Source organism: Giraffa tippelskirchi, chromosome 2 (genome assembly GCF_054371585.1).
Source record: "Giraffa tippelskirchi isolate mGirTip1 chromosome 2, T2T-mGirTip1v1.2.pri, whole genome shotgun sequence".
NCBI lineage: Eukaryota > Metazoa > Chordata > Mammalia > Artiodactyla > Giraffidae > Giraffa > Giraffa tippelskirchi.
The window spans coordinates 166,116,779-166,128,926 of record NC_137276.1 but is presented as its reverse complement, the minus strand read 5'-3'; the positions used below and the strand labels follow the sequence as shown (position 1 = coordinate 166,128,926).

The window sequence follows — 12,148 nt, the reverse complement described above, 5'->3', positions numbered from 1 at the left end:
TGTCCATCGAGTCAGTGATGCTATCCAACCATCTCATCCTTTGTCGTCCCCTTCTCCTCCTGCCCCCAATCCTTCCCAGCATTAGGGTCTTTTCCAGTGAATCAACTCTTCGCATGAGGTGGCCAAAGTATTGGAGTTTCAACTTCAACATCAGTCCTTCCAATGAACAACCAGGACTGATCTCCTTTAGGATGGACTGATTGGATATTCTTGCAGTCCAAGGGACTCTCAAGAGTCTTCTCCAACACCACAGTTCAAAAGCATCAATTCTTCAGCACTCAGCTTTCTTCACCATCCAACTCTCACATCCATGCATGACCACTGGAAAAACCATAGCCTTGACTAGACAGACCTTTGTTGGCAGAGTAATGTCTCTGCTTTTAAATATGCTATCTAGGTTGGCCATAACCTTCCTTCCAAGGAGTAAGCATCTTTTAATTTCATGGCTGCAATCACCATCAGCAGTGATTTTGGGTCATCAACATGTGTGGAAATCTCATCTCCATGGCCATCCTGGAGAGTCTCCTGTGTCATACTGATAGGCTTCCTGATTTAAGTCTAGAGCTTTATCCTGCCCCTCGGGAGAGTTACAGCACTCTGGATATTCTTCATCAGGAGAGACTTGCCCAGCTACAGGCTGAACTTTGGGAGATTCTTACAGACTTAGCATGTCCCAGGAAGATTTGGGTTAGTCCCAGCCCCTGTCCTCCCTGTGGTGATGACATGTGTGATTGCCTGAGTTCCAATGCATAATGCTGTAATACCCTGCCTAGTTGTTGCTTCTATCAGAAGCTTTCTGCAGGACACTTGGAAACTGAAATCTAGGACATAGGTACTTCATGAAGGGAAAACACACCCCTGGTTTCTGTTATCAGCTCAGTGTGATCGAGAAAAGTAAATGTGATCCAGTAGGGGTGCAGGATTCCAGAAGGATATGTTGACTTGGGGAGTTGATGGTACTGTCAGAGATATGTTTATAGAGTCAAATATGAACCTAAATTCCTGGAGGATTCAGTTTGGGACTTTTAGAAATGTGTTTTTAAAGTCAAATATGAGCCTCAATTTCTGGAGGATTCATTTTTGAGTGATTTCTGTATGCACAGTTGTAGAAATGATCAGATACAAAGAGACCTTCAATATAAATGAATAAATGCCCTCCATGATATTAAAAAATGCTTTATTGCTAAAAAATGCTAGCCATCATCTGAGCCTTCAGTAAGTCATAGTAGTAACATCAAAGATCAATGATCAAAAATCAACAAAGATAATGATAACGAAAGAATTTAAAATATTGCAAGAATTACCAAAATGTGACATAGAGACATGAAGTGAGCTGATGTTGTTGGAAAAACAATGCTGATAGACTTGCTTAACACAGGGTTGCCACAAACCTTCAGTTTGTAAAACAAAAAGCAGTATCTGCAAAGCACAGTGAGGTGAAGATGAGATTTATGCCCATCGACATAAGGGCTGAATTATCTGGAACCTTTTACCTGGTGGACACAGGCATGGAGGGAGGGAAGAACAGTAAATGCAGCCATCCATATGGCCTAAATCTCTGACCCAGGGCTCCAGTTACCGCAGGCCCTGCCTAAAAGCCCCAGGGGCTGAGGAATTGATGTTCCCCCCACCCATAACCTATTTTTGCAGTGCCAATTAGGAAATGTCATCAAGGGATCAAACCCAAGGCAGAGGATAGGAGACTGAGGAGCCAAAGAATCCCTAGGAACTGTACTTATAATGAGTTGGATTCTGGCCCTGGGGTACAAACTCTTGTTGGCTTGGTTAGAAGGTGCTGCTGCTGCTGCTGCTGCTAAGTCGCTTCAGTCGTGTCCGACTCTGTGCGACCCCATAGACGGCAACCCACAAGGCTCCGCCGTCCCTGGGATTCTCCAGGCAAGAATACTGGAGTGGGTTGCCATTTCCTTCTCCAGTGCATGAAAGGGAAAAGTGAAAGTGAAGTCGCTCAGTCGTGTCCGACTCTTAGCGACCCCATGGACTGTAGCCTACCAGACTCCTCCATCCATGGGATTTTCCAGGCAAGAGTACTGGAGTGGGGGTTAGAAGGTGAGCAGAAGCCAATTGTGATCCTTGCCCCAATTTGTGACAATGACAGGTATCAGTGAATTGCTCCATTAACACTTTAATTGATATTCTATAAGCACATTATTTCACGATTCTGCCAGGAAGTAGGATAAACCAAATGAGATTAAACATTGAACATAAATTCTAGCATATAAGGCCTTGTACCAAGTAATTGATGGGGGCCAAGGATTGAACATTTGGATTGGTGGGGATTAATGTATTCTTTAATTTATTAATTCATTCATTAAATTTTTATAGAGCACTTACTTGGTACCAAGCACCAAGGAAAAGAAGTAAAAGACTTTACCTGCCCCTAAGTAGATGAGAAAGGCAAACACTGGCATTAGAATATGGCAGGAACCAAGAAGAGGTTTGGCACAGGTCACTCTGAGAGCTCAGAGGGGCTCATATAGGCCAACCTTGGGAGGGAAGTGGATCTCAGGGTGGACTTCCTGGGGGAAGTGACACCTGGGTTGTGTCTTACAGGGTGAGTAAGAGTTGGTCATGGGAAAAAAGTAGGGGAAGGATAGCCCAGGCAGAAGCACAGGGGAAGATCCAGTGCTATGAGTTTCCAGAAGTATAAGCAATTTATTTCACAGGCTGTTTTAGGGGAGTTGAAGCTGAAGGGAAAAAACAGTGTCAGATGAAGAAGGGTCTTGCATGGCACCCTGAGGTGTTTTACCCCAAAGGCAGTTTGAAGCCACTGGACAGTTTTACGTGGAAGAGAGCTGTGACTGGGTCTGAATTTTAGAGGCTCTTTCTAGTCATGATGGGGAGGAAGGCTGGGAAACATGTAAAGAAGGGAGCCCCGCTTTTAGTGTTGACCCTGTTGCCCTCCCACTGTCTCTCTTGACCCTCTCACTGTAAAATCTGTTATCTAGCTCTTCCCTGCCTTATAAATATGACTTCCATCTACTCTCCAATTTTAGTGAGGTTAGCTCAACTTACCCAGACATGACATGCTCATTCAAACTCTGAGTCTTGCTCATGAAGTAGACATTTAGTAAGTGCCTATTGTCTACCAGCCATAGTGTCTGGCATGAAGAACTCACAATGAGTGGCTTCCTATCTTTAAGGGGTACACAGACCACTAGGGAGGTACCCAGGGAAGCCCATCTTTACTTGAGCATGAGAGCAACTGTGTTATGAGATTAACAGAGCACAAGGAGAGACAGACCATCCATGAGAAACTCGCCCACCTCTCTGCCCATCCTCAGGCTTCTGCCTTCACCTGCATAGAGGCAGTGTAATGTTTCTAGACACTATACACTAGTCATACTTCTCTTCTACATAACTGTTTAGTGCCCTCTCCCTACCTCAGACCAAAACACCTTAGCATGGCGTGCAAGGCCCCTCTTCAGCTGATAAGGTAGTGTAATGATTTGGAGCTTGAGCTCCGAAGCTGGACAGCAAAATTTTAATCCTGGTTTTACCACTTTTGAAACATGTGACCTTAGCCAGAAATACTTTTTACCTCAGTTTCTTCATCTGTAAAGTGGGGCTGATGACTGTATCAACTTCCTAGGGTCATTGTGAAGATTAAATGAATGAATATGCATGTGAACCTTTAGAATGGTCCTTGGCATGTGAAAAATATTCAGTCATTATTGGCTGTTATTATTCTTGGCTTTTACACATTTTCTTCTTAGCACCTATATCATGTCAAGAAACATTAACTCCTAATTATTTTTGTGTTGCTTGTTCCATTTAATGTGTTGTCATATTTTTTTCCCTTAAGGATGATTTTATTCTCCTTTGAAGCAACACATATCATATATCTGTCTGTACTCCTGAGACATCTATAATGTTGAATATGTGTTCGAGTGACCAGCCATCCTGATTTGCTCAGGACTGACAGGTTTTTCAGGACACTGGACTTTTAATGCTAAAACCAGAAAAATCCTGGGCAAACCAGGACAAGTTGTTCACTTTAAATGCAGTAGGCACTTCACTTTTGCTTTCTATTTACCTCTTATTGGTCCGAAACTTAACTGGAAAGCAAGCTTGCTTTGGCTCTGCCATAAATTTTTATTTATTGGCTAGAAACTACAAAGACACAACTTTGGGGTTTCTTTGGGCTTTCTTGAGATTCCCTAAAGTTTAAAATGGAAGATTTGAAGAATTCTTGAAAAAACTCTCTCCCATCAGCTCAAGATATATTTACTAGAAATTTTGGGCCACCCCCACAATTCAGACTTCCTTAACCTGGCCCGCAGCCTCAGAGGTCTCCCCCTGCCTGTCATTTTCCATCTCTCCCACTTTTCCATCATGACTCTTCATGCTTCCTTCATTTGCTTTCCAGAATCAATATCCTCTTACTTAACTCAGTGGCAAAGCCTCTTTCCTCTCACAAGTATCATGTTTTTCATGAATCCCCCAAAAGTAGGGCCAAAGGATTTTTCTTCCTTTTCATCCCCACCCCCAGCCTCAGCTCCACTTCACCTGCTTTGGGACAGTGACTTGGGCAGTTGCTTGTCAGACATTCCTTAAGGATCCACTGAAACCTCTCTGGGCATCCCTTGAGGCCATGACACGTGTTTGCTGAAAGCCTGCTCATTCTTCCATCAAGAAGCTGGCTCAACGGCATCTGGGAAGTTCCACCTCACTTGTAATAGTGTGCTAGAGCTGCCCTGACAGAATGCCACACACTGGGTGACTTAAACAACAGAAATGTATTGTCTCACAGCTCTGGAGACTGGAAATCCAAGAACAAAGTGTCAGCAGGATTGTTTTTTCTGAGGTATATGAGGAAGAACCTATTTCATGCCTCTCTTTTACTTTCCAGTGGTTTGCTGGTTTGCACTCTTTGGCATGCTTGGCTTATAGACACATTCCTTGATTCCCACGCTCAGCTCCACATAGTGTTCTCCCTGAGTGTATGTCTGTCTCTTTACATGATGTTCTTTTTTGTAAAGACAGCAGTCATATTGAATTAGGAATCCTTCTACTTCACTATGACTTGATCTTAATTAATTACCTCTGCCATTACTCTGTCTCCAAATAAGGGCCCCATTCTGAGGTCCTGGGGCTGAGGGCTTCAACTTGCAAATTTAGAGGGGACACAATTCAACCTTTAATACACAGGTCTTCAGGTGAGTCTAAAGAACTCTCCAGGGACTAGAGACCAGTCAGATATAGGTAAAGTAAAGCACCACACACAATCATTGCTACAAAATCTGTTCCACTTCTCCACTCACTTTGCACTTGATCCTGACTGTTTCTGCTGCCAGTTTCATATCATCACCAGTTCACTTGTTCATCACTCTATTGGGCCTTGTGTCATTATAACAGTGTTGAGAAATATAATGTACATCTGAGCCACCAGGTCTAATTCAGAGTCTGTCTGGAACTCTTTTACAAGAAGCCTACCCAGGAAAAATTGTATCCATGGCATATATGTAATAACTGACATACATGTATTGCAGAGGCAGTGACTCCATCCTGATGAGCAATAATTACAAGTTGGTTGCCTTTCAAAATGCTCTGGAGAACACAGACAGGGGTTTGGAGAAGAATGTGTGTGTGAGAATGAGTGTGTACACGTGTGAATGTGTGCATGCATGCAGTAGCTTAAGATAAACAAAATCACCAGACACCTCCCCAACCTTCCCTCAAGCTTTAAGCCTTTGCTGGGCACACAGGGAATTGCCTGCATCTCCTCACTCTGGCTGTGGCTGCTTCCTTCTGTCAGTTCCCTGAGTTCTGACCCTTTCCCCTCCAAAGAGATAGCTCTGTTCCAAAAGATAAACACCAGTAGTTACAAGGGACTTGGGGGAAAAGTCATGCAAGTTTCCCAGTTATTATTTCTCTGGTGTTCTCATATAGAAACCCAGCTGATCTTTGTGGATGAGGTATTTCCAACTCTGGCAGTTACAGCCTGAGAGGTGAGGGCAGTGATGGATATCCCTATGGGTAGGGGGTCCAGGCAAGGCTGAGAAATGGAGATTCTAGCATGTCTGCTCACTTCTTTCCAGGACACCCCACCTGGGAGAAATCCCAGGAACAGAGGAGGCACTGAGCTAGTCCCCGCTTGTGCTGAGCTGCCAGGCAGGCTGCTGGCTTGCTGGGAGGTGGTGGGTGAGCCGGGCGCTCAGCTCCTCCGTGCCAGATTAAGGAGCTCTGGGCTCAGCGCCCACGCACTACGCTCCAGCTCTGGGCAGCCCTGGTGGGCTGGGGGAAGACGTGAAGCTCCATTCGTGACTGCAAGTTGACTCTTCCTCCCTGTCGTTGCTGGCAGAATACATACACCAATGCGGACAAGCTCCTAGAAGCGGCAGAGCAGCTGGCTCAGACTGGGGAATGTGACCCGGAGGAGATCTACAAGGCAGCTAGACACCTGGAGGTGCGCATCCAAGACTTCGTGCGCAGGGTGGAGCAACGGAAGCTTCTGCTGGACATGTCTGTCTCCTTCCACACTCACACCAAAGAGGTATGGGCAGTTAGCAAGGAGGGGCATTGGGCTGGGCTGCTTTGTTCTGGCAACAGTCAGGTCGATTTCCTAGCTCCTGAGGTCTGCCTGGTGTCCTGGGTGGTCTGGAGGTTACTAGCCTCCTGAGGCTGATGATATTAACAACTTGCTCCTGATAAACTGCACTGAGGTCTCAACCAATACGGGGCAAAATTTCCTCCCCATCTCTAGTGAGGAGAGGGGTGGAGAGGCAGATGGTTTGGGGAGTCTGTTAGAGCATTCAGTCTGCACCTGGAGAAATTTGGGGATTCCTGGTGTAGAAATAGTCACCTTAAGAGGCAATAATAGAGCATCAGAGATTCCTTTCCCATGCGACACCCAGTTTCTCTTGGTTGATGTCTCCCATCAGAAATCAAAGTCCTGCAGAACTTAAATCATCCCTGCTACCAGCAGGGAATATACAGAGTTTGCAAATCTGTTCAATGTTTTTATTTTATTTTTTTTAAACAGAGGATTAAATCATCTAATTGAAGTCTGCCACAGTGTGCTAATAAAGTGAGAGTGTCCTAACCTTTCTCATTGTGGAGCAAAAGCCAGTGTAGGGAGGGAAACTGGGGTGCCGTCCATGCAGGAGGCTGGGCTTAAATCTGGCCCCTGAATCATTCACAGAGTGGAGACAGGAGAGAGGAGGATGGATTATGTTACATTGTTGGCAGGATCAAAGAGCCCATAGAGAGCAGTAGAGTTGCAGACCTATGGTTGCTTTTTGGCTCTGATTAACGCCGGGCAATCTAAGTGGCCAGTGAGGAGGCACATTTAACATCTTCTATAATAACACCCTTGACAGATGAACTCATTAGGTGTATACATGCTTGTATTCCCCCAGGAATTAATTTTAATGAAGTATTAATTAAAGTTGGATTGCTGCTCAGGAAGAAAAATTAACCCTTACTTAATTAAGTTGATTTTTGATATTTGAAATGCCTTAAGAAGTCTGGTTGTTCCTCCTTCACAGGCTTTTCTGACACTTTGTGGGAATGAATGCAGATCATTGCAGTGTCTATCAGAGTTAAACATGAAAAGATGTTTTCTAAACTGAGATTCCCCAGGCAGATGAAGGGCTGGGGAGCCCTGTGAAGCTGCCTCTGCTTCTTCTCCATGGGACCTACAACCACCCTCTGATGAGTGTCTGTAAAGCAAGGGGGTTGGGGGGGATTAGCTTTAATCCAAGTTTTCCTGCCTGGTTGCCTGCTTGCTGTGGCTTACTCGATTCTTAATAAGGTCTCAGAAACCAAAGGCATGTGTATTCTCTTTTAATTATGAGCCTGTGGGTGAGAGAAAGGAGCATGAACGAACAAGAGCCACGTTCCTTGTGAGGACTGTGGGGCTGTAGGCTGCCAAAGGAGGTGTGGACCAGGTTAGTTTCCAGGGAAGTGCTGCTCCTGAAAAGGTAACTGAAGCTCCCAGGAAACCTCTCTAGCTGCATCTCCAACCATGGAGCTAGGAGGGTGGGATTCTAGTCCAGATCCTGCTGCTATAAAATCCTGTGTGTTTGTGCTAATCACGGTGTCTCTGACCTTAGGTTGCCTCATTTATAAAATGGAGCAGTTAGACTCAATGTCCCTATAAGCCCTTTATGGTACTAATGTGAATTCAAGATTCCTTTTTTTCTTCTCTTCTTCTTTATTTGATGTTGATAATCATAATTAATAATAGTAATTAAGCCTGATGTGATATATGTGATTTATCTAGCCTAAGATTTGGTCTATTGCAAGCACTCAGTGTATATTAGGTAGTATTTTTTTCTAATTGAATATTTACTACTTGCTAGACACATACATCATCTCATGTAATCCTCGTGAGAATCTTACGATACAGACTTTATTAAACATATTTTCAAATGAAGAAGCTAAGACCCAGAAAAGAACCTGTCTAAGGTTACAGAGCTGCTCAGTGCAGCAGGGTCTTGACCTGTCTTCCTAAATTCTGTGCTCGTGTTCTTACCTGCTACCACGCATTCTGTCCTCCTTTCTCCCTCTCCTGTGCTCTTCTCCCTTCTCCTTACTCATCATTTTACCTTTTCAAACCCCAAGACAGAGGCAGCAGGGTAGCTCTTAGATGAAAAAAGTAAGGGAATAAAAAAAAAAAAAGTAAGGGAATAGTCAGGGATGCAGTTATTGACCGCTGTTTTCCAAGATGGCTCTCAAACTTTGCTAAGTTTGGTCCTGTTTGAATCTGAGACTTGTTTTCCCACCATTGCTCAGTTTATACAACCACATTCATATGAAACACACCAAAGGAAGTGGGATGATACTGGGACAGGTGAAGAAAGGGAGAGGGAACTAAAATGGATTTGCCCTACTATGTGCCTAAGTATTTCTCTGCCTAGTCAATAGCAATGAGAATTGTCATTTTTAATTCTAATTTTATAGATCAGAGAAATTAATAATTTGCCCAAGGTCTTGTAGCGAGGATGTGGTAAGTGTAAGGATTGAACCCAGATCTGTCTGACTCCAAAGCCCCTGCTGTTTCTCATTGGCCTTTCATATAAAGGCCAGGAAACAGACTTGGAAGAGTTCTCTAAACCCAGGCATTTATTTGAGGCTGTCAGCAAGTAGCACAGTCTCTTTCTTTGGGACCCCAAAATATGAGAGAAATTAGGAGCGGTCCTGCCTGGATGCAAAAGGGTGTGTGATTGTGAGGCTTTTTCTGTTCATGAGATCTACAACTCTCAGATCATATACATTCTAACTTTTTCCAGGAGGAAAAGAAAAGTATCATTTTGAATGGCTATCACGTGGGGCTCCTCATGGGGGCCACCCTGTAGGACTTTTTATCTGCCTGTTTCCTCTGTTACCTTCCTATCCCCAAACTAGTCTGTCCGAGGCCCCTTTTATACAGAGTAGAGAATACGACATGTGTGTGTAAGTACACACTTATGCATATATGTTATTCACACACATGTTAGGTGCAGCAAGATCTTAGATGCCAGATTTCCACATCTAGATCTTCACTGGGCATGGCTGTGTGTCTTTGGGGTAATTACTTAGTCTCTATTATTTTGTGATAATTATGGTGACTATTGCAAATTTGAGTCATACAGTTCTACTACCTACTTTTTCTTAGTTTGAGTCGTATAATTCTAATACCTACTTTTTCCTAGTAGAAATCTCCCTCTCAAATTTATCCTTAGATCATCTTTAAAGTAGGTTAATAAAGAACTTGAGGACTCAACTCAGGCATCGTTTTTCCTTGAAATTCTTCCCTGGGGCTTCCAGCTTCCCACCCAGACAGGATAGGAGCACTGTGTGTGTACCTCATCAATGATGCTGGGATCTCACTGAGATGATTGACTCTTCCTTGTTAAATTGGGGGTGCTCATATATAGAGTACTCATGTGGGTTTAGATGTGTAAACATAGATTCTAATATTTCTGCTGCTGTGTCTGATACTTAGTGACGCTGAATAAATATTGAACAGGCTTACTTGACAATGAGAAGCTAGTCACTTCTCCTAAAAAAAGAAAACAGAAAAAAATAAAAAGTTGGGGGAAAGCCCATTCAATTGCATCATTTATCTACTCTAGTTCTTTGATTTGAACTCTACGGACAGTGTAAACAAAGAAAGGCAGGTAGGGAATCTGAGTTGCCTGTGGGAGCTTTCCTCTACAGCCTGTATAGCAGGCAGAAACGGATTATTGGGTAGTCAGAAGTGAGCATCCTTGGATGGGCTAATGAAGGAACACCTGTGGTTTGTTCTTTCCCTATCCTGTTTAATGCCTCGCAAGACATGCCATCTCTCAGACCTTGCTAAGTGTGAATCCTGTCTGATCCTGGTCAATTAACTCTTGACTCCATCCTCTTTACTCTGTAGGCAAAGTTCTGATTTTTTACTCACGGCAAGGTTAGTAGCCAAGTTTACTAGTCCACAAGTCTGTGAGGGAATTTTGAGTTGCTATGGATGTTTTCTCTCTTACCGTAAATAGAGTGAATGGAAGAATAATTTTCTACTCAGTTGTACCAAAGATGTACTTTAATTAGGCTCAGAGGGGAAACAGAAGAAAGATATGAAGAAGATGTCCCCCAGGCTCGTTTCTTCTGCAGATTCAAGAGTCTGCTTGATTCTGGTTGCCTGCTTTGTGAATTCTTCGTGACTAAAGGCATCTAGAGGGTTAAAGGCTTCTAATCATTAAACTGCAGTGTTATTAATAATCTTGAATAATTAGAAACCATCTAAATATTCCATGTTAAGTGATTCATTAAATCATAATGAATCTATAGAGTGAAATATTATACAGTTATAAATCACATTGTCAAAGATCATTAATGGCATGAGAAAGAGCTTGTGGTATAATATATAAAAAGCTGTTATCATCATGACCACAATTTTGATCACACACTTAGAATAAAGACTAGAAGGAAGTACACAAAGAAGTTAAGAATGTTATGAATGGTTTAATTTTCCTTTGAATATTTTATTTGATTTATAAGTTTTCTTTAATATTTTCAATGGAAAGTCAGAAACAATCCCAATAAATGTTATTTTATAAAAACAAAACTTCCATCTCTACTTTGAGAGAAGAGCTACATAATAAAAAGAGGTGACAGACATGTGCTTGGAACTTTCTTATGCATCCAGAACCTCATCTATTAATAGAAATTGTGCTGAACTTTCAAATATCCTCCTTTTTCCTGGGGACAAGAGGCCAGCTGGCTGTTTGCTGGTCTGGAAAGCTCAGGGAGAATGTAGGGAGAAGTATTTACTCAAGTCTTCATTTTCTTTGTCCAGGGGAAATAAAGGCATTTAAAAAAAAGGCACTTGTGGCAAGTGTCATCTGCTCCACAGAGATTGTCCAGGCAGAATTCTCTTTCTTTGCTGTGTTTCCACGGAAATGCTGCAATTGCTGGGTTTTCAAAATAACTGTTTTTAGATATTTTGTAGTCATAATATGAGAGTCAGATTAACTAAGGAATGTGGCCAAGATAATCAACCTCAGCTCTTTGTTAGAAGTTTAATTAAATGCCATTTCCAATTGTTTATAACCCTGTGAAATCATTCTTTCATGCTATTTCCTGCTCAAATAGGTACGTATACCACAAATGCCATAGATGCACACATACACACATATTCGTTTATCTGCCCACTATAGAACCAAAACTAAATCAGTTTTCAAAAGGGATTATTGGCCTTAAGAACAAAACAACTTCTTCTTCTATGTCAGTGTTAGGCTGGTATGGTATTTATTTAAGAGATAAAAACTAGCAGTCAATGCCAAAGGAAAATGATGCCTTCAAAATGAGGGAGAGGTGATTCATCATATGAAACTGGTGTTCCTTTTGCATCTCTAGGAGTCCATCAGTTGTATCAGCACAATGGCTACCAGAATTGTGCAAATGGTACAGCCAATCAACCGGAGAAAGCAACAGAGTCAAATTACCATTTTTCTTAACCTCTGATCCACAAGCCTCATTATTTCTACAAACCTCCTAGTTTCTTCCTTCCTTGTCCCTCCCTTCCTGCCCTTTTCAGTTGCTCTTTTCTCAGGCTTCCCCTCTGTGTAAGCAGAATGGGGTCCGTGTGCTGGCCCTTCTGAACTTGCTGGTTTCAGTCTTAGAGCAAACTTTATGTAGGGCATTGAAAGGCTGCCTTAACTCC

At 42.8% G+C, this 12,148-nt stretch overlaps 1 protein-coding gene across 7 annotated transcripts in view; it reads left to right on the top strand.

Moving 5' to 3' along the window:
- Positions 1-12,148, top strand: part of KALRN (kalirin RhoGEF kinase) — a 683,494-nt gene that overhangs the window by 354,914 nt on the left and 316,432 nt on the right. For all 7 annotated transcript variants that reach the window (XM_081571703.1, XM_081571704.1, XM_081571705.1 and 4 more), the window contains exon 11: positions 6,323-6,514. In XM_081571703.1, the coding sequence (XP_081427829.1) occupies positions 6,323-6,514 (192 nt within the window). The remainder of the gene's footprint in view (positions 1-6,322; positions 6,515-12,148) is intronic.